A 23,054-nucleotide genomic window follows, 5' to 3' on the forward strand; every position below is an offset into this window, starting at 1 on the left:
CATGAAGTTAATCTCTCTCTCTCTCTCTCTCTCTCTCTCAGGTGGAACGAGAAATAGCTATCATGAAGTTAATCGAACACCCGCACGTCCTCGGTCTCTACGATGTTTACGAGAACAAAAAATACCTGTGAGTATGCTCCTTTAGCATGTGTTTTTTCCACGCGTTTACTGTGTGTGTGTATGCGTGTGTGTGCGTGTGTGTGTGTGTGTGTTAGTTACCATTTTGTCCTAGGCACATGTCGATTAGACACTAGGCCTGTTGTATATGCGTGCTTGTATGTGTGTGTGTGTGTGTGTGTGTGTGTGTGTGTGTGTGTGTGTGTGTGTGTGTGTGTGTATGTATGTATGTATGTATGTATGTATGTATGTGTGTGTGTGTGTGTGTGTGTGTGTGTGTGTGTGTGTGTGTGTGTGTGTGTGTGTATGTACTCACCTATTTGTACTCACCTATTTGTGGTTGCAGGGGTCGAGTCACAGCTCCTGGCCCCGCCTCTTCGCTGATTGCTACTAGGTCCTCTCTCTCCCTGCCCCATGAGCTCTATCATACCTCGCCTTAAAACTATGTATGGTTCCTGCCTCCACCACATCACTTTCTAGGCTATTCCACGGCCTGACTACTCTATGACTGAAGAAATACTTCCTAACATCCCTTTGATTCATCTGAGTCTTCAACTTCCAATTGTGACCTCTTGTGTCTGTGTCCCATCTCTGGAACATCCCGTCTTTGTCCACCTCGTCTATTCCGCGCAGTATTTTATATGTCGTTATCATGTCTCCCCTGACCCTCCTGGCCTCCAGTGTCGTCAGGCCGATTTCCCTCAACCTTTCTTCATAGGACAATCCCCGTAGCTCTGGGACTAGTCTTGTTGCAAACCTTTGCACTTTCTCTAATTTCTTGACGTGCTTGACTAGGTGTGGATTCCAAACTGGTGCTGCATACTCCAGTATGGGCCTGACGTAGATGGTGTACAGAGTCTTAAACGAATCCTTACTGAGGTATCGGAACGCTATCCGTAGGTTTGCCAGGCGCCCGTATGCTGCAGCAGTTATCTGATTGATGTGCGCCTCAGGAGATATGCTCGGTGTTATACTCACCCCCAGATCTTTTTCCTTTAGTGAGGTTTGCAGTCTTTGGCCATCTAAACTATATTGTGTCTGCGGTCTTCTTTGCCCTTCCCCAATCTTCATGACTTTGCATTTGGCAGGGTTAAATTCAAGGAGCCAGTTGCTGGACCAGGCTTGTAGCCTGTCCAGATCTCTTTGTAGTCCTGCCTGATCCTCGTCCGATTCGATTCTTCTCATTAACTTCACATCGTCTGCAAACAAGGACACTTCTGAGTCTATCCCTTCCGTTATGTCGTTCACGTATACCAAGAACAGCACAGGTCCTAGGACTGACCCCTGTGGAACCCCGCTTGTCACAGGCGCCCACTCTGACACCTCGTCGCGTACCATGACTCGTTGTTTCCTCCCTGTCAGGTATTCTCTGATCCATTGCAGGGCCTTTCCTGTTATGTGTGCCTGGTCCTCTAGCTTTTGCAGTAACCTCTTGTGAGGAACTGTGTCGAAAGCCTTCTTGCAGTCCAAAAATACGCAGTCGATCCACCCCTCTCTCTCTTGTCTTACTTCTGTCACCTTGTCATAAAACTCTAGTAGGTTTGTGACACAGGATTTTCCTTCCCTGAAACCATGCTGGTTGTCAATTATACACTTGTTTCTTTCCAGGTGCCCCACCACTCTCCTCCTGATGATCTTCTCCATGACCTTGCATACTATACTCGTTAGAGATACAGGTCTGTAGTTTAGTGCCTCATGTCTGTCTCCCTTTTTAAAAATTGGGACTACATTTGCCATTTTCCATACCTCAGGGAGTTGCCCAGTTTCAAATGATGTGTTGAAGATCTTTGTTAATGGCTCACACAATATCTCTGCTCCCTCTTTAAGGACCCATGGAGAGATGTTGTCTGGTCCCACCGCCTTTGAGGTGTCAAGTTCGCATAGCAGCTTCTTCACCTCCTCCTTGGTTATATGTACCTCATCCAGCACTTGCTGGTGTGCCCCCCTGTTCTGATTTCTTGGAGTCCTACTGGTTTCCACTGTAAATACCTCTTTAAATCTTGTGTTGAGCTCCTGACATACCTCTCGGTCGTTTCTTGTGAATTCCCCATCACCCTTCCTCAGTCTGATTACCTGGTCCTTGACTGTTGTTTTCCTCCTGATGTGGCTGTACAACAGCTTCGGGTCAGTCTTTACTTTTGATGCTATGTCATTTTCATATTGTCTCTGAGCCTCCCTTCTTATCTGTGCATATTCGTTTCTGGCTCTTCGGCTGATTTCTCTATTCTCCTGAGTTCTCTGTCTTCTGTACCTTTTCCATTCTCTAGTACACCTAGTTTTTGCCTCCCTACACCTTTGGGTGAACCAAGGACTCGTTCTGTTCTTCCCATTATTTCTGTTTCCCTTGGGAACAAACCTCTCCTCTGCCTCCTTGCATTTTGTTGCTACATAGTCCATCATTTCTTGTACTGGTTTTCCTGTCAGTTCCCTCTCCCACTGAATGTCTTGAAGGAAGTTCCTCATGCCTGAGTAGTTCCCCCTTTTGTAGTTTGGTTTTTCCCAGCCTATTCCTGCTACTCTCTCCACTTGGAGCTCAACTATGTAGTCGAAGCACAGAACCACATGATCACTAGCTCCCAGGGGCCTTTCATACATGATACCCTCGATGTCCGAACTACTCATGGTGAATACAAGGTCCAACCTTGTGTGTGTGTGTGTGTGTGTGTGTGTGTGTGTGTGTGTGTGTGTGTGTTTGTGTGTGTGTGTGTGTGTGCTTGTCACCCGTCATTCATTATTACGAACACAAGTAATGTTGACTTGTGACCTGTTGACCTGTGACATGTTGACCTGTGACCTGTTGACCTGTGACATATTGACCTGTGACCTGGTCGTAATGGGATGGAACAAAACAAACTCAGCAGATTATTTAACTTGTATTTTCCTTCACCAAATGTTAATACAGAGATATGTACACTATGTACAGGAGTTGGATATAAGTGTACCACACGCTGATAAAGGCAAAGACAGGAGCGTGGGTGAGAGAGCACTGTGCTTCAACCAGCTAGAGGCGAGTCTGGCACATGGTGACGACGATAAAACCATGTCACATCAGCATTTGGCGGACTCGTCTATGATTGGTCAGTGAACCGAGGTACTGATTTAAAGATGGTACCCTTACCATTAAACCCTTAGCACCTGGTTCGCTGGTTGGGAGGCAGCCTGTATGGGAGTGTGTACATACGCCGAATAAAGTGTAACGTACTCTTTGCATGCCACACCTATACATTTTCGTGTGTGTGTGTGTGTGTGTGTGTGTGTGTGTGTGTGTGTGTGTGTGTGTGTGTGTTTATTCGTGATTTTATCCATGTGTTTTTCATGAGTTTTTTGTCAATTGTTTATCCATGAGTTCATCCTGTGTTCTTGTGTTTTTCACGTGTTATTTTTCATGTGTTTTTCATTATTTCATCCTGTGTTCTTGCATTTTCACATGTTTATTGCTATTTGTTTTTCATTATTTTGTCATGTGTTCACGTATTGTCAGGTTTTTTTTTATGTTTCATCATGTGTTTACAGTTTTCGTTTTTATTTAGTTTCTTTCAATTTTTCACATTTTCACGTGTTTTAATTATCGTTTGTATTTATAAAACGACTTAATGGGTTTTTATTCGCCTGTTTTTCACGTGTTTCAGTGAGTGTTCCATGTGTTCTAATGTGTTTCAGTGAGTGTTCCATGTGTTCTAATGTGTTTCAGTGAGTGTTCCATGTGTTCTAATGTGTTTCAGTGAGTGTTCCATGTGTTCTAATGTGTTTCAGTGAGTGTTCCATGTGTTCTAATGTGTTTCAGTGAGTGTTCCATGTGTTTCAGTGAGTGTTCCATGTGTTCTAATGTGTTTCAGTGAGTGTTCCATGTGTTTCAGTGAGTGTTCCATGTGTTCTAATGTGTTTCAGTGAGTGTTCCATGTGTTCTAATGTGTTTCAGTGAGTGTTCCATGTGTTCTAATGTGTTTCAGAGAGTTTTCCATGTGTTCTAATGTATTTCAGTGAGTGTTCCATGTGTTCTGTGTTTCAGTGAGTGTTCCATGTGTTCTGTGTTTCAGTGAGTGTTCCATGTGTTCTGTGTTTCAGTGAGTGTTCCATGTGTTCTGTGTTTCAGTGAGTGTTCCATGTGTTCTAATGTGTTTCAGTGAGTGTTCCATGTGTTCTAATGTGTTTCAGTGAGTGTTCCATGTGTTCTGTGTTTCAGTGAGTGTTCCATGTGTTCTAATGTGTTTCAGTGAGTGTTCCATGTGTTCTGTGTTTCATTGAGTGTTCCATGTGTTCTAATGTGTTTCAGTGAGTGTTCCATGTGTTCTAATGTGTTTCAGTGAGTGTTCCATGTGTTCTAATGTGTTTCAGTGAGTGTTCCATGTGTTCTAATGTGTTTCAGTGAGTGTTCCATGTGTTCTAATGTGTTTCAGTGAGTGTTCCATGTGTTCTAATGTGTTTCAGTGAGTGTTCCATGTGTTCTAATGTGTTTCAGTGAGTGTTCCATGTGTTCTAATGTGTTTCAGTGAGTGTTCCATGTGTTCTAATGTGTTTCAGTGAGTGTTCCATGTGTTCTAATGTGTTTCAGTGAGTGTTCCATGTGTTCTAATGTGTTTCAGTGAGTGTTCCATGTGTTCTAATGTGTTTCAGTGAGTGTTCCATGTGTTCTAATGTGTTTCAGTGAGTGTTCCATGTGTTCTAATGTGTTTCAGTGAGTGTTCCATGTGTTCTAATGTGTTTCAGTGAGTGTTCCATGTGTTCTAATGTGTTTCAGTGAGTGTTCCATGTGTTCTAATGTGTTTCAGTGAGTGTTCCATGTGTTCTAATGTGTTTCAGTGAGTGTTCCATGTGTTCTAATATGTTTCAGAGAGTTTTTCATGTGCTCGCATGGTTTCAGAGGTTTCTGGTGTGTACTTCTCACGGTTTCAGAGGTTTCTGGTGTGTACTTCTCATGGTTTCAGAGGTTTCTGGTGTGTACTTCTCATGGTTTCAGAGGTTTCTGGTGTGTACTTCTCATGGTTTCAGAGGTTTCTGGTGTGTACTTCTCATGGTTTCAGAGGTTTCTGGTGTGTACTTCTCACGGTTTCAGAGGTTTCTGGTGTGTACTTCTCATGGTTTCAGAGGTTTCTGGTGTGTACTTCTCATGGTTTCAGAGGTTTCTGGTGTGTACTTCTCATGGTTTCAGAGGTTTCTGGTGTGTACTTCTCATGGTTTCAGAGGTTTCTGGTGTGTACTTCTCACGGTTTCAGAGGTTTCTGGTGTGTACTTCTCATGGTTTCAGAGGTTTCTGGTGTGTACTTCTCATGGTTTCAGAGGTTTCTGGTGTGTACTTCTCACGGTTTCAGAGGTTTCTGGTGTGTACTTCTCATGGTTTCAGAGGTTTCTGGTGTGTACTTCTCATGGTTTCAGAGGTTTCTGGTGTGTACTTCTCATGGTTTCAGAGGTTTCTGGTGTGTACTTCTCATGGTTTCAGAGGTTTCTGGTGTGTACTTCTCACGGTTTCAGAGGTTTCTGGTGTGTACTTCTCATGGTTTCAGAGGTTTCTGGTGTGTACTTCTCATGGTTTCAGAGGTTTCTGGTGTGTACTTCTCATGGTTTCAGAGGTTTCTGGTGTGTACTTCTCACGGTTTCAGAGGTTTCTGGTGTGTACTTCTCATGGTTTCAGAGGTTTCTGGTGTGTACTTCTCATGGTTTCAGAGGTTTCTTTCTTTATTTTTTTATTTTGGCAAAAGAATTTTACTGTTAAGTAAATGTGAGTTTGAGTGAGAACCTTTATTAAGGTAAGAACCTTTATTAAGGTAAGAACCTTTATTAAGGTAAGAACCTTTATTAAGGTGAGAACCTTTATTAAGGTGAGAACCTTTATTAAGGTGAGAACCTTTATTAAGGTGAGAACTTTTATTAAGGTGAGAACCTTTATTAAGGTGAGAACCTTTATTAAGGTGAGAACCTTTATTAAGGTGAGAACCTTTATTAAGGTAAGAACCTTTATTAAGGTGAGAACCTTTATTAAGGTGAGAACCTTTATTAAGGTGAGAACCTTTATTAAGGTGAGAACCTTTATTAAGGTAAGAACCTTTATTAAGGTGAGAACCTTTATTAAGGTGAGAACCTTTATTAAGGTAAGAACCTTTATTAAGGTGAGAACCTTTATTAAGGTGAGAACCTTTATTAAGGTAAGAACCTTTATTAAGGTGAGAACCTTTATTAAGGTGAGAACCTTTATTAAGGTGAGAACCTTTATTAAGGTGAGAACCTTTATTAAGGTAAGAACCTTTATTAAGGTGAGAACCTTTATTAAGGTGAGAACCTTTATTAAGGTAAGAACCTTTATTAAGGTGAGAACCTTTATTAAGGTGAGAACCTTTATTAAGGTAAGAACCTTTATTAAGGTAAGAACCTTTATTAAGGTGAGAACCTTTATTAAGGTGAGAACCTTTATTAAGGTGAGAACCTTTATTAAGGTGAGAACCTTTATTAAGGTGAGAACCTTTATTAAGGTGAGAACCTTTATTAAGGTGAGAACCTTTATTAAGGTAAGAACCTTTATTAAGGTGAGAACCTTTATTAAGGTGAGAACCTTTATTAAGGTGAGAACCTTTATTAAGGTAAGAACCTTTATTAAGGTGAGAACCTTTATTAAGGTGAGAACCTTTATTAAGGTGAGAACCTTTATTAAGGTAAGAACCTTTATTAAGGTGAGAACCTTTATTAAGGTGAGAACCTTTATTAAGGTGAGAACCTTTATTAAGGTGAGAACCTTTATTAAGGTGAGAACCTTTATTAAGGTAAGAACCTTTATTAAGGTAAGAACCTTTATTAAGGTTGATGTTTGAGTGACAGTGAGGAGCAGCAGGACGAGGAGTGTGTACTCGAGCAACAAGAGTACTTCCTCTGCACGAGGAGTGTGTGTGTACTCGAGCAACAAGAGTACTTCCTCTGCACGAGGAGTGTGTGTGTACTCGTGCAACAAGAGTACTTCCTCTGCACGAGGAGTGTGTGTGTACTCGTGCAACAAGAGTACTTCCTCTGCACGAGGAGTGTGTGTGTACTCGTGCAACAAGAGTACTTCCTCTGCACGAGGAGTGTGTGTGTACTCGTGCAACAAGAGTACTTCCTCTGCACGAGGAGTGTGTGTGTACTCGTGCAACAAGAGTACTTCCTCTGCACGAGGAGTGTGTGTGTACTCGTGCAACAAGAGTACTTCCTCTGCACGAGGAGTGTGTGTGTACTCGTGCAACAAGAGTACTTCCTCTGCACGAGGAGTGTGTGTGTACTCGTGCAACAAGAGTACTTCCTCTGCACGAGGAGTGTGTGTGTACTCGTGCAACAAGAGTACTTCCTCTGCACGGGGCTACATTGACGGTTGTACACTGCAGTGTGTGGTCCATGTGCACTGCAGGGTGTAGCCCACGTACGGTGCAGGATGTAGTCCAAGTACGGTGCAGGATGTAGTCCACGTACGGTGCAGGATGTAGTCCACGTACGGTGCAGGATGTAGTCCAAGTACGGTGCAGGATGTAGTCCACGTACGGTGCAGGATGTAGGCCACGTACGGTGCAGGATGTAGGCCACGTACGGTAAAGGATGTAGTCCACGTACGGTGCAGGATGTAGTCCACGTACGGTGCAGGATGTAGTCCACGTAGGGTGCATGATGTAGTCCACGTACTGTGCAGGATGTAGTCCATGTACACTGCAGGGTGTAGTCCATGTACACTGTAGAATGTAGGCCATGTACACTGCAGGGTGTAGGCCATGTACGCTGTAGAATGTAGGCCATGTACACTGCAGGGTGTAGGCCATGTACACTGTAGAATGTAGGCCATGTACACTGCAGGGTGTAGGCCATGTACACTGTAGAATGTAGGCCATGTACACTGCAGGGTGTAGGCCATGTACGCTGCAGGATGTAGTCCACGTACACTGCAGATTGTAGGCCATATGCACTGCAGGGTGTAGTCCATGTACACTGCAGGGTGTAGGCCATATACACTGCAGGGTGTAGGCCACGTACACTGCAGTTTGTAGGCCACGTACACTGCAGGGTGTAGGCCACGTACACTGCAGGGTGTAGGCCATGTACACTGTAGAATGTAGCCACGTACACTGCAGGGTGTAGGCTACGTACACTGCAGGGTGTAGGCCATGTACACTGTAGAATATAGGCCATGTACACTGCAGGGTGTAGGCCATGTACACTGCAGGGTGTAGGTCACGTACACTGCAGGGTGTAGGCCATGTACACTGTAGAATATAGGCCATGCACACTGCAGGGTGTAGGCCATGTACACTGCAGGGTGTAGGCCACGTACACTGCAGGGTGTAGGCCATGTACACTGCAGGGTGTAGGCCACGTACACTGTAGAATGTAGGCCATATACACTGCAGGGTGTAGGCCATGTACACTGCAGGGTGTAGTCCACGTACACTGCAGGGTGTAGGCCATGTACACTGTAGAATGTAGGCCATGTACACTGCAGGGTGTAGGCCACGTACACTGCAGGGTGTAGGCCACGTACACTGCAGGGTGTAGGCCATGTACACTGTAGAATGTAGGCCATGTACACTGCAGAGTGTAGGCCATGTACACTGCAGGGTGTAGTCCATGTACACAGGGTGTAGTCCATGTACACAGGGTGTAGTCCATGTACACAGGGTGTAGTCCATGTACACAGGGTGTAGTCCATGTACACAGGGTGTAGTCCATGTACACAGGGTGTAGTCCATGTACACAGGGTGTAGTCCATGTACACAGGGTGTAGTCCATGTACACAGGGTGTAGTCCATGTACACAGGGTGTAGTCCATGTACACAGGGTGTAGTCCATGTACACAGAGTGTAGTCCATGTACACAGGGTGTAGTCCATGTACACAGGGTGTAGTCCATGTACACAGGGTGTAGTCCATGTACACAGGGTGTAGTCCATGTACACAGGGTGTAGTCCATGTACACAGGGTGTAGTCCATGTACACAGGGTGTAGTCCATGTACACAGGGTGTAGTCCATGTACACAGGGTGTAGTCCATGTACACAGGGTGTAGTCCATGTACACAGGGTGTAGTCCATGTACACAGGGTGTAGTCCATGTACACAGGGTGTAGTCCATGTACACAGGGTGTAGTCCATGTACACAGGGTGTAGTCCATGTACACAGAGTGTAGTCCATGTACACAGGGTGTAGTCCATGTACACAGGGTGTAGTCCATGTACACAGGGTGTAGTCCATGTACACAGGGTGTAGTCCATGTACACAGGGTGTAGTCCATGTACACAGGGTGTAGTCCATGTACACAGGGTGTAGTCCATGTACACAGGGTGTAGTCCATGTACACAGGGTGTAGTCCATGTACACAGGGTGTAGTCCATGTACACAGGGTGTAGTCCATGTACACAGGGTGTAGTCCATGTACACAGGGTGTAGTCCATGTACACAGGGTGTAGTCCATGTACACAGGGTGTAGTCCATGTACACAGGGTGAATGTATTTGCTTGAACTTCCTCTTTTCTGCTTCATTACAAGTTCCTTGTGACGTGTTGATTACAACACCAGAGGCCTAGAACTATCATTCAACTCTCCCCGTGGTTTTGCATCTTGCATCATTTGTTCGCGATATGTATATATATATATATATATATATATGAATGAGAAGAAGCTGGATGTCCTGGCTTTAAGTGAAACAAAGCTGAAGGGGGTGGGAGAGTTTCAATGGAGAGGAATAAATGGGATTAGGTCAGGGGTTTCAAATAGAGTTAGAGCTAAAGAAGGAGTAGCAATAATGTTGAAGGATAAGCTATGGCAGGAAAAGAGGGACTATAAATGTATTAATTCAAGGATTATGTGGAGTAAAATAAAGATTGGATGTGAAAAGTGGGTTATAATAAGCGTGTATGCACCTGGAGAAGAGAGAAGTGTAGAGGAGAGAGAGAGATTTTGGGAAATGTTGAGTGAATGCGTGGGGAGTTTTGAATCAAGTGTGAGAGTAATGGTGGTTGGGGATTTCAATGCTAAAGTGGGTAAAAATGTTATGGAGGGAGTAGTAGGTAAATTTGGGGTGCCAGGGGTAAATGTAAATGGGGAGCCTTTAATTGAGCTATGTGTAGAAAGAAATTTGGTAATAAGTAATACATATTTTATGAAAAAGAGGATAAATAAATATACAAGGTATGATGTAGCACGTAATGAAAGTAGTTTATTAGATTATGTATTGGTGGATAAAAGGTTGATGGGTAGGCTCCAGGATGTACATGTTTATAGAGGGGCAACTGATATATCGGATCATTATTTAGTTGTAGCTACAGTTAGAGTAAGAGGTAGATGGGAAAAGAGGAAGGTGGCAACAACAAGTAAGAGGGAGGTGAAAGTGTATAAACTAAGGGAGGAGGAAGTTCGGGCGAGATATAAGCGACTATTGGCAGAAAGGTGGGATAGTGCAAAGATGAGTAATGGGGGGGTTGAAGAGGGTTGGAATAGTTTTAAAAATGCAGTATTAGAATGTGGGGCAGAAGTTTGTGGTTATAGGAGGGTGGGTGCAGGAGGAAAGAGGAGTGATTGGTGGAATGATGAAGTAAAGGGTGTGATAAAAGAGAAAAAGGTAGCTTATGAGAGGTTTTTTACAAAGCAGAAGTGTTATAAGAAGAGCAGAATATATGGAGAGTAAAAGAAAGGTAAAGAGAGTGGCGAGAGAGTGCAAAAGGAGAGCAGATGATAGAGTGGGAGAGGCACTGTCAAGAAATTTTAATGAAAATAAGAAAAAATTTTGGAGTGAGTTAAACAAGTTAAGAAAGCCAAGGGAAAATATGGATTTGTCAGTTAAAAACAGAGTAGGGGAGTTAGTAGATGGGGAGATGGAGGTATTAGGTAGATGGCGAGAATATTTTGAGGAACTTTTAAATGTTAAGGAAGAAACAGAGGCAGTAATTTCATGCACTGGTCAGGGAGGTATACCATCTTTTAGGAGTGAAGAAGAGCAGAATGTAAGTGTGGGGGAGGTACGTGAGGCATTACGTAAAATGAAAGGGGGTAAAGCAGCTGGTACTGATGGGATCATGACAGAAATGTTAAAAGCAGGGGGGGATATAGTGTTGGAGTGGTTGGTACTTTTGTTCAATAAATGTATGAAAGAGGGGAAGGTACCTAGGGATTGGCGGAGAGCATGTATAGTCCCTTTATATAAAGGGAAAGGGGACAAAAGAGACTGTAAAAATTATAGAGGAATAAGCTTACTGAGTATACCAGGAAAAGTGTACGGTAGGGTTATAATTGAAAGAATTAGAGGTAAGACAGAATGTAGGATTGCGGATGAGCAAGGAGGTTTCAGAGTGGGTAGGGGATGTGTAGATCAAGTGTTTACATTGAAGCATATATGTGAACAGTATTTAGATAAAGGTAGGGAAGTTTTTATTGCATTTATGGATTTAGAAAAGGCATATGATAGAGTGGATAGAGGAGCAATGTGGCAGATGTTGCAAGTATATGGAATAGGTGGTAAGTTATTAAATGCTGTAAAGAGTTTTTATGAAGATAGTGAGGCTCAGGTTAGGGTGTGTAGAAGAGAGGGAGACTATTTCCCGGTAAAAGTAGGTCTTAGACAGGGATGTGTAATGTCACCATGGTTGTTTAATATATTTATAGATGGGGTTGTTAAGGAAGTAAATGCTAGGGTGTTTGGGAGAGGGGTGGGATTAAATTATGGGGAATCAAATTCAAAATGGGAATTGACACAGTTACTTTTTGCTGATGATACTGTGCTTATGGGAGATTCTAAAGAAAAATTGCAAAGGTTAGTGGATGAGTTTGGGAATGTGTGTAAAGGTAGAAAGTTGAAAGTGAACATAGAAAAGAGTAAGGTGATGAGGGTGTCAAATGATTTAGATAAAGAAAAATTGGATATCAAATTGGGGAGGAGGAGTATGGAAGAAGTGAATGTTTTCAGATACTTGGGAGTTGACGTGTCGGCGGATGGATTTATGAAGGATGAGGTTAATCATAGAATTGATGAGGGAAAAAAGGTGAGTGGTGCGTTGAGGTATATGTGGAGTCAAAAAACGTTATCTATGGAGGCAAAGAAGGGAATGTATGAAAGTATAGTAGTACCAACACTCTTATATGGGTGTGAAGCTTGGGTGGTAAATGCAGCAGCGAGGAGACGGTTGGAGGCAGTGGAGATGTCCTGTTTAAGGGCAATGTGTGGTGTAAATATTATGCAGAAAATTCGGAGTGTGGAAATTAGGAGAAGGTGTGGAGTTAATAAAAGTATTAGTCAGAGGGCAGAAGAGGGGTTGTTGAGGTGGTTTGGTCATTTAGAGAGAATGGATCAAAGTAGAATGACATGGAAAGCATATAAATCTATAGGGGAAGGAAGGCGGGGTAGGGGTCGTCCTCGAAAGGGTTGGAGAGAGGGGGTAAAGGAGGTTTTGTGGGTAAGGGGCTTGGACTTCCAGCAAGCGTGCGTGAGCGTGTTAGATAGGAGTGAATGGAGACGAATGGTACTTGGGACCTGACGATCTGTTGGAGTGTGAGCAGGGTAATATTTAGTGAAGGGATTCAGGGAAACCGGTTATTTTCATATAGTCGGACTTGAGTCCTGGAAATGGGAAGTACAATGCCTGCACTTTAAAGGAGGGGTTTGGGATATTGGCAGTTTGGAGGGATATGTTGTGTATCTTTATATGTGTATGCTTCTAGACTGTTGTATTCTGAGCACCTCTGCAAAAACAGTGATAATGTGCGAGTGTGGTGAAAGTGTTGAATGATGATGAAAGTATTTTCTTTTTGGGGATTTTCTTTCTTTTTTGGGTCACCCTGCCCCGGTGGGAGACGGCCGACTTGTTGAAAAAAAAAAAAAAAAATATATATATATATATATATATATATATATATATATATATATATATATATATACATATATATATATATATATATATATATATATATGTATATATATATATATATATATATATATATATATATATATATATATATATATATATCTCTATATATATATATATATATATATATATAAATAATGTATATATGGTCTTAGCCTGTCCACGTCTCCTCGTAGGTTATTTCTGGTGTCTCTTTCTCCATAATTACACTGATTATTTCCTTCATTCTCTGTTTCTCATTTTTTTGTTGTTGTCATTACTATTGTTTAGGTGACTGTTGGTGCAGCAGCACAGCTGCTCCTCCTCCTCTACCCTTGTTTAGGTGACTGTTGATGCAGCAGCACAGCTGCTCCTCCTCCTCTACCCTTGTTTAGGTGACTGTTGGTGCAGCAGCACAGCTGCTCCTCCTCCTCTACCCTTGTTTAGGTGACTGTTGGTGCAGCAGCACAGCTGCTCCTCCTCCTCTATCCTTGTTTAGGTGACTGTTGGTGCAGCAGCACAGCTGCTCCTCGTCCTCTAACCTTGTTTAGGTGACTGTTGGTGCAGCAGAACAGCTGCTCCTCCTCCTCTACCCTTGTTTAGGTGACTGTTGGTGCAGCAGCACAGCTGTTCCTCCTCCTCTACCCTTGTTTAGGTGGCTGTTGATGCAGCAGCACAGCTGCTCCTCCTCCTCACCTCTTGTTTAGGTGACTGTTGGTGCAGCAGCACAGCTGCTCCTCCTCCTCTACCCTTGTTTAGGTGACTGTTGGTGAAGCAGCACAGCTGCTCCTCCTCCTCTACCCTTGTTTAGGTGACTGTTGATGCAGCAGCACAGCTGCTCCTCCTCTACCCTTGTTTAGGTGACTTGGTGCAGCAGCACAGCTGCTCCTCCTCCTCTACCCTTGTTTAGGTGACTGTTGGTGCAGCAGCACTGCTGCTCCTCCTCCTCTACCCTTGTTTAGGTGACTGTTGGTGCAGCAGCACAGCTGCTCCTCCTACTCTATCCTTGTTTAGGTGACTGTTGGTGCAGCAGCACAGCTGCTCCTCGTCCTCTAACCTTGTTTAGGTGACTGTTGGTGCAGCAGAACAGCTGCTCCTTCTCCTCTACCCTTGTTTAGGTGACTGTTGGTGCAGCAGCACAGCTGCTCCTCCTCCTCTACCCTTGTTTAGGTGGCTGTTGATGCAGCAGCACAGCTGCTCCTCCTCCTCTACCCTTGTTTAGGTGACTGTTGGTGCAGCAGAACAGCTGCTCCTCCTCCTCTACCCTTGTTTAGGTGACTGTTGGTGCAGCAGCACAGCTGCTCCTCCTCCTCTACCCTTGTTTAGGTGACTGTTGGTGCAGCAGCACAGCTGCTCCTCCTCCTCTACCCTTGTTTAGGTGACTGTTGGTGCAGCAGCACAGCTGCTCCTCCTCCTCTACCCTTGTTTAGGTGACTGTTGGTGCAGCAGCACAGCTGCTCCTCCTCCTCTACCCTTGTTTAGGTGACTGTTGGTGCAGCAGCACAGCTGCTCCTCCTCCTCTATCCTTGTTTAGGTGACTGTTGGTGCAGCAGCACAGCTGCTCCTCGTCCTCTAACCTTGTTTAGGTGACTGTTGGTGCAGCAGAACAGCTGCTCCTCCTCCTCTACCCTTGTTTAGGTGACTGTTGGTGCAGCAGCACAGCTGCTCCTCCTCCTCTATCCTTGTTTAGGTGACTGTTGATGCAGCAGCACAGCTGCTCCTCCTCCTCTACCCTTGTTTAGGTGACTGTTGGTGCAGCAGAACAGCTGCTCCTCCTCCTCTACCCTTGTTTAGGTGACTGTTGGTGCAGCAGCACAGCTGCTCCTCCTCCTCTACCCTTGTTTAGGTGGCTGTTGATGCAGCAGCACAGCTCCTCCTCCTCAACCCTTGTTTAGGTGACTGTTGGTGCAGCAGCACAGCTGCTCCTCCTCCTCAACCCTTGTTTAGGTGACTGTTGGTGCAGCAGCACAGCTGCTCCTCCTCCTCTACCTTTGTTTAGGTGACTGTTGGTGCAGCAGCACAGCTGCTCCTCCTTTTCTACCCTTGTTTAGGTGACTGTTGGTGCAGCAGCACAGCTGCTTTCCTCCTCTACCCTTGTTTAGGTGACTGTTGGTGCAGCACCACATCTGCTCCTCCTCCTCTACCCTTGTTTAGGTGACTGTTGGTGCAGCAGCACAGCTCCTCTTCCTCTACCCTTGTTTAGGTGACTGTTGGTGCAGCAGCACAGCTGCTCCTCCTCTTCTACCCTTGTTTAGGTAACTGTTGATGCAGCAGCACAGCTGCTCCTCCTCTTCTACCCTTGTTTAGGTGACTGTTGGTGCAGCAGCACAGCTGCTCCTCCTCCTCTACCCTTGTTTAGGTAACTGTTGATGCAGCAGCACAGCTGCTCCTCCTCTTCTACCCTTGTTTAGGTGACTGTTGGTGCAGCAGCACAGCTGCTCCTCCTCCTCTACCCTTGTTTAGGTAACTGTTGATGCAGCAGCACAGCTGCTCCTCCTCCTCTACCCTTGTTTAGGTGACTGTTGGTGCAGCAGCACAGCTGCTCCTCCTCCTCACCCCTTGTTTAGGTGACTGTTGATGCAGCAGCACAGCTGCTCCTCCTCCTCTACCCTTGTTTAGGTGACTGTTGGTGCAGCAGCACAGCTGCTCCTCATCCTCTACCCTTGTTTAGGTGACTGTTGGTGCAGCAGCACAGCTGCTCCTCCTCCTCTACCCTTGTTTAGGTGACTGTTGATGCAGCAGCACAGCTGCTCCTCCTCCTCTACCCTTGTTTAGGTGACTGTTGATGCAGCAGCACAGCTGCTCCTCATCCTCTACCCTTGTTTAGGTGACTGTTGGTGCAGCAGCACAGCTGCTCCTCCTCCTCAACCCTTGTTTAGGTGACTGTTGGTGCAGCAGCACAGCTGCTCCTCCTCCTCTACCCTTGTTTAGGTGACTGTTGGTGCAGCAGCACAGCTGCTCCTCCTCCTCAACCCTTGTTTAGGTGACTGTTGGTGCAGCAGCACAGCTGCTCCTCCTCCTCTACCCTTGTTTAGGTGACTGTTGATGCAGCAGCACAGCTGCTCCTCATCCTCTACCCTTGTTTAGGTGACTGTTGGTGCAGCAGCACAGCTGCTCCTCCTCCTCAACCCTTGTTTAGGTGACTTGATGCAGCAGCACAGCTGCTCCTCCTCCTCTACCCTTGTTTAGGTGACTGTTGATGCAGCAGCACAGCTGCTCCTCATCCTCTTCCCTTGTTTATGTGACTGTTGGTGCAGCAGCACAGCTGCTCCTCCTCCTCTACCCTTGTTTAGGTGACTGTTGATGCAGCAGCACAGCTGCTCCTTCTTCTCAACCCTTGTTTAGGTGACTGTTGGTGCAGCAGCACAGCTGCTCCTCCTCCTCTACCCTTGTTTAGGTGACTGTTGATGCAGCAGCACAGCTGCTCCTCCTCCTCAACCCTTGTTTAGGTGACTGTTGGTGCAGCAGCACAGCTGCTCCTCCTCCTCTACCCTTGTTTACCATGACTCGCTGCTGTTTTCCTGACAGGTATTCCCTGTCAGGTTCCTTCCTTGCTATCCCTGCTTGGTCCTCCAGTTTTTGCACTAATCTCTTGTGTGGAACTGTGTCAAACGCCTTCTTACAGTCCAAGAAAATTCAGTCCGCCCACCCCTCTCTCTCTTGTCTTACTGCTATCACCCTGTCGTAAAACTCCAGTAGGTTTGTGACACAGGATTTTCCGTCCCTGAAACCGTGTTGGCTGTTGTTGATAAGCTCATTCCCTTCTAGGTGTTCCACCACTCTTCTCCTGATAATGTTCTCCATGACTTTGCATACTATACATGTCAGTGACACGTATAGTTTACGTGTCACTGGCATGTATAGTTTAGTGCTTCTTGACTGTCTCCTTTTTTAAAAACTGGGACTACATTTGCTGTTTTCCATACCTCAGGTAGTTGTCCTGTTTCGACAGATGTGTTGAATATTGTTGTTAGGGGTACACATAGCGCCTCTGCTCCCTCTCTCAGGACCCATGGAGAGATGTTACCTGGCCCCATTTCCTTTGAGGTGTCTAGCTCGCTCAGCAACCTCTTCACTTCTTCCTCGGTTGTATGCGTTGTGTCTAACACATGATGTTGTACCCCACCTCTCCGTCCTTCTGGAGTCCCTTCTGTCTCCTCTGTGAACACTTCTTTGAATCTCATGTTGAGTTCCTCACATACTTCACGGTCGTTTCTTGTGATCTCTCCTCCTTCCTTCCTTAGCCTGATTACCTGGTCCTTGACTGTTGTTTTCCTCCTGATGTGGCTGTACAACAGCTTTGGGTCAGATTTGGCTTTCGCTGCCATGTCATTTTCATATTGTCATTGGGCCTCCCTTCTTACCTGTGCTCTACGACTGCTCTCCTTATTCTCCTGGGTCCTTTGCCTTCTTTAATTCTTCCATTCCCTAGCATATTTGGTGTGTGTGTGTGTGTACTCATCTATTTGTGGTTGCAGCTCCTGGCCCCGCCTCTTCACTGGTGGATATTAGGTCCACTCTCTCCCTGCTCCACGAGCTTCATCATGTCTCTTTTTAAAACTATGTATGAATCTTGACTTTGTGGGTGGTTGTGTGTGCATATACACTCATTTTTGTACTCGCCTGATTGTGGATGCAGGGGTCGTGTCTAATCTCTTTTCCCTGCCCCTTAACTTGCTGCTGTGGTATCAGGTTGTTCTCCCTCTCTTCCGACACTTCCCAGCTTAGTACTGCGTCCTTCACCGACTTTCCTTTCTGTTATCTCTTCCGCTGCGCTACATTCAGAAATTGTCTCATCCCCTCGGAGTTTCCTCTTTTAAAGTTTGGCTCCTCGCACCCTACACTTGACATTCTTTCCCTGCTTTAGTTCCACAAAGTACTCAAAGTTTAAGACTGCAGGGAAAGAAAGAAAGAGAGAGAGAGAGAGAGAGAGAGAGAGAGAGAGAGAGAGGGGGGGGGAGAGGGCTCGTGTGTTAATTACTTACCATTCTGTCCTAGGCACATGTCGATTAGGCACTAGGCCTGTTGTATATGCGTGCGTGTGTGTGTACTCACCTAATTGTGGTTGCATGGGTCGTGTGTGTGTGTGTGTGTGTGTGTGTGTGTGTGTGTGTGTGTGTGTGTGTGTGTGTGTGTGTGTGTGTGTGTGTGTGTGTTTCTCTTATAAAGTGTTAATTATACTTGTTTTTGGGAATATTAAATCACATTTTAATTAAAACTTGCTGCACCTGATAACGGCTTCAGCGTCAAAGATCTAGTCCATCATACAACTTAACGGTGTATCGAGTTTGAAATAACAACAAACGTGAGTCTCTTGAATTGGAGGGTCGATGAGCGTCCTAGTGGTGAAGGATCAAAGTTGTGTACATGAGAGGACCGCTGTGTCCTCCAGGGTACGTGTGTGTGGCAGCAGTTCCAGCAGGTGTATGGTAGTGTGGAGCAAGTCACTCACTGGCACATGACCACACTGTGCTCCCCTCAGTAATAGTAATAGTAAACTTTAGCTCAGCATGATACAATGTTTGTACAGAGATGAGTAACATTTAGGTGTGTCTGCAGAAACTCCATTGTTATGCAGAGCATTTCGGGTAGACTTAAGCCTGACTTAAGACTAAAATGACAATAACTAATTAACTGCTTATACACACGGTTTCGACCATTCGTAAACAATAAACTTAGGAATATAGAAGAGAACAAACAAGCAATCAGTTGTTACTTATGTTTGGATTATGATTATAGGTAACGGAAATAAGAATATATTGCCTTTCAAGGTACGGCACGCCCCAGGATGTCACACATTCCCCTATAATTCCTGCACACGAGCGAAGTTACTGTGCTGGAATTATAGGGGAATGTAGGTTAACACATGTTAGCCTACTCTGATCTAACCTATGTTAATCTAAGGTAACTCTTTGCTAGGTGGTGATATTAGTGTTTTGTAACACTGGCTGCAGTTACCGTCCCTGACCTAGTACAAAATATATAATCTTAAACTAACATAACGTATCTTATCCTGAAATAGTAACAAATGTTAGTTTCCGATCCATTTCGAACTAGGAGAAGTTAACGAAAATCACTTGGTGCGAAACCTCGTGAAGCAGTGAAGAACAGGTCACTCTGTAGTGCCCCTGTACCCACCTGGTGGATCATGGCAGGTCACCCTGTAGTGCCCCTGTACCCACCTGGTGGATCATGGCAGGTCACCCTGTAGTGCCCCTGTACCCACCTGGTGGATCATGGCAGGTCACCCTGTAGTGCCCCTGTACCCACCTGGTGGATCAGGGCAGGTCACCCTGTAGTGCCCCTGTACCCACCTGGTGGATCATGGCAGGTCACCCTTTAGTGCCCCTGTACCCACCTGGTGGATCAGGGCAGGTCACCCTGTAGTGCCCCTGTACCCACCTGGTGGATCAGGGCAGGTCACCCTGTAGTGCCCCTGTACCCACCTGGTGGATCATGGCAGGTCACCCTTTAGTGCCCCTGTACCCACCTGGTGGATCAGGGCAGGTCACCCTTTAGTGCCCCTGTACCCACCTGGTGGATCAGGGCAGGTCACCCTGTAGTGCCCCTGTACCCACCTGGTGGATCAGGGCAGGTCACCCTTTAGTGCCCCTGTACCCAACTGGTGGATCAGGGCAGGTCACCCTGTAGTGCCCCTGTACCCACCTGGTGGATCAGGGCAGGTCACCCTTTAGTGCCCCTGTACCCACCTGGTGGATCAGGGCAGGTCACCCTGTAGTGCCCCTGTACCCACCTGGTGGATCAGGGCAGGTCACCCTTTAGTGCCCCTGTACCCATCTGGTGGATCAGGGCAGGTCACCTTGTAGTGCCCCTGTACCCACCTGGTGGATCAGGGCAGGTCACCCTTTAGTGCCCCTGTACCCACCTGGTGGATCATGGCGGATCACCCTGTAGTGCCCCTGTACCCACCAGGTGGATCATGGCAGGTCACCCTGTAGTGCCGCTATACCCACCTGGTGGATCATGGTAGGTCACCCTGTAGTGCCCCTGTACCCACCTGGTGGATCAGGGCAGATCACCCTTTAGTGCCCCTGTACCCACCTGGTGGATCATGGCAGGTCACCCTGTAGTGCCCCTGTACCCACCTGGTGGATCAGGGCAGGTCACCCTGTAGTGCCCCTGTACCCACCTGGTGGATCAGGGCAGATCACCCTTTAGTGCCCCTGTACCCACCTGGTGGATCATGGCAGGTTACCCTGTAGTGCCCCTGTACCCACCTGGTGGATCAGGGCAGATCACCCTTTAGTCCCCCTGTACCCACCTGGTGGATCAGGGCAGGTCACCCTTTAGTGCCCCTGTACCCATCTGGTGGATCAGGGCAGGTCACCCTGTAGTGCCCCTGTACCCACCTGGTGGATCAGGGCAGGTCACCCTTTAGTGCCCCTGTACCCATCTGGTGGATCAGGGCAGGTCACCCTGTAGTGCCCCTGTACCCACCTGGTGGATCAGGGCAGGTCACCCTGTAGTGCCCCTGTACCCACCTGGTGGATCAGGGCAGGTCACCCTGTAGTGCCCCTGTACCCACCTGGTGGATCAGGGTAGGTCACCCTGTAGTGCCCCTGTACCCACCTGGTGGATCAGGGCAGGTCACCCTTTAGTGCCTCTGTACCCACCTGGTGGATCAGGGCAGGTCATCCTGTAGTGCTCCTATACCCACATGTGGATCAGGGCAGGTCACCCTGTAGTGCCCCTGTACCCATCTGGTGGATCAGGGCAGGTCACCCTGTAGTGCCCCTGGATCCACCTGGTGGATCAGGGCAGGTCACCCTGTAGTGCCCCTGTACCCACCTGGTGGATCAGGGCAGGTCACCCTGTAGTGCCCCTGTACCCACCTGGTGGATCAGGGTAGGTCACCCTGTAGTGCCCCTGTACCCACCTGGTGGATCAGGGCAGGTCACCCTTTAGTGCCTCTGTACCCACCTGGTGGATCAGGGCAGGTCATCCTGTAGTGCTCCTATACCCACATGTGGATCAGGGCAGGTCACCCTGTAGTGCCCCTGTACCCACCTGGTGGATCAGGGTAGGTCACCCTGTAGTGCCCCTGTACCCACCTGGTGGATCAGGGCAGGTCACCCTGTAGTGCCCCTGTACCCACCTGGTGGATCAGGTCAGGTCACCCTTTAGTGCCTCTGTACCCATCTGGTGGATCAGGGCAGGTCACCCTGTAGTGCCCCTGTACCCACCTGGTGGATCAGGGTAGGTCACCCTGTAGTGCCCCTGTACCCACCTGGTTGATCAGGGCAGGTCACCCTTTAGTGCCCCTGTACCCACCTGGTGGATCAGGGTAGGTCACCCTGTAGTGCCCCTGTACCCACCTGGTGGATCATGGCAGGTCACTCTTTAGTGCCCCTGTACCCATCTGGTGGATCAGGGCAGGTCACCCTGTAGTGCCTCTGTCCCCACCTGGTGGATCAGGGCAGGTCACCCTGTAGTGCCCCTGTACCCACCTGGTGGATCAGGGCAGGTCACCCTTTAGTGCCTCTGTACCCACCTGGTGGATCAGGGCAGGTCACCCTATATTGCCCCTGTACCCACCTGGTGGATCAGGGCAGGTCACCCTGTAGTGCTCCTGTACCCGCCTGGTGGATCAGGGTAGGTCACCCTGTAGTGCCCCTGTACCCACCTGGTGGATCAGGGCAGGTCACCCTGTAGTGCCCCTGTACCCACCTGGTGGATCAGGGCAGGTCACCCTGTAGTGCCCCTGTACCCACCTGGTGGATCATGGCAGGTCACCCTTTAGTGCCTCTGTACCCACCTGGTGGATCAGGGCAGGTTATCCTGTAGTGCTCCTATACCCACATGTGGATCAGGGCAGGTCACCCTGTAGTGCCCCTGTACCCACCTGGTGGATCAGGGCAGGTCACCCTGTAGTGCCCCTGTACCCACCTGGTGGATCAATGCAGGTCACCCTGTAGTGCCCCTGTACCCACCTGGTGGATCAGGGCAGGTCATCCTGTAGTGCTCCTATACCCACATGTGGATCAGGGCAGGTCACCCTGTAATTCCCCTGTACCCACCCGATGGATCAGGGCAGGTCACCTGGAGTTTACCTGGAGAGAGTTCCGGGGGTCAACGCCCCCGCGGCCCGGTCTGTGACCAGGCCTCCTGGTGGATCAGAGCCTGATCATCCAGGCTGTTGCTGCTGGCTGCACGCAAACCAACGTACGAGCCACAGCCCGGCTGGTCTGGAACCGACTTTAGGTGCTTGTCCACTGCCAGCTTGAAGACTGCCAGGGGTCTGTTGGTAATCCCCCTTATGTATGCTGGGAGGCAGTTGAACAGTCTCGGGCCCCTGACACTTATTGTATGGTCTCTTAACGTGCTAGTGACACCCCTGCTTTTCATTGGGGGGATGTTGCATCGTCTGCCAAGTCTTTTGCTTTCGTAGTGAGTGATTTTCGTGTGCAAGTTCGGTACTAGTCCCTCTAGGATTTTCCAGGTGTATATAATCATGTATCTCTCCCGCCTGCGTTCCAGGGAATACAGGTTTAGGAACCTCAAGCGCTCCCAGTAATTGAGGTGTTTTATCTCCGTTATGTGCGCCGTGAAGGTTCTCTGTACATTTTCTAGGTCAGCAATTTCACCTGCCTTGAAAGGTGCTGTTAGTGTGCAGCAATATTCCAGCCTAGATAGAACAAGTGACCTGAAGAGTGTCATCATGGGCTTGGCCTCCCTAGTTTTGAAGGTTCTCATTATCCATCCTGTCATTTTTCTAGCAGATGCGATTGATACAATGTTATGGTCCTTGAAGGTGAGATCCTCCGACATGATCACTCCCAGGTCTTTGACGTTGGTGTTTTGCTCTATTTTGTGGCCAGAATTTGTTTTGTACTCTGATGAAGATTTAATTTCCTCGTGTTTACCATATCTGAGTAATTGAAATTTCTCATCGTTGAACTTCATATTGTTTTCTGCAGCCCACTGAAAGATTTGGTTGATGTCCGCCTGGAGTCTTGCAGTGTCTGCAATGGAAGACACTGTCATGCAGATTCGGGTGTCATCTGCAAAGGAAGACACGGTGCTGTGGCTGACATCCTTGTCTATGTCGAATATGAGGATGAGGAACAAGATGGGAGCGAGTA

The 23,054-nt window shown here is 47.0% G+C and overlaps 2 protein-coding genes across 2 annotated transcripts in view; one reads left to right on the forward strand and one right to left on the reverse strand.

Moving 5' to 3' along the window:
* The window catches only part of sff (sugar-free frosting), a gene marked incomplete in the record, with an annotated part of 664,763 nt that overhangs the window by 437,224 nt on the left and 204,485 nt on the right, over nucleotides 1-23,054 (forward strand). Inside the window, 1 exon segment of the mRNA XM_070089050.1 lies at nucleotides 42-127. Within this exon segment, the coding sequence (XP_069945151.1) occupies nucleotides 42-127 (86 nt within the window).
* LOC138853277 (uncharacterized) overlaps nucleotides 1-23,054 on the reverse strand; it is a 341,333-nt gene that overhangs the window by 52,992 nt on the left and 265,287 nt on the right. The window lies entirely within an intron of this gene.

Source organism: Cherax quadricarinatus, chromosome 27 (assembly GCF_038502225.1).
Source record: "Cherax quadricarinatus isolate ZL_2023a chromosome 27, ASM3850222v1, whole genome shotgun sequence".
NCBI lineage: Eukaryota > Metazoa > Arthropoda > Malacostraca > Decapoda > Parastacidae > Cherax > Cherax quadricarinatus.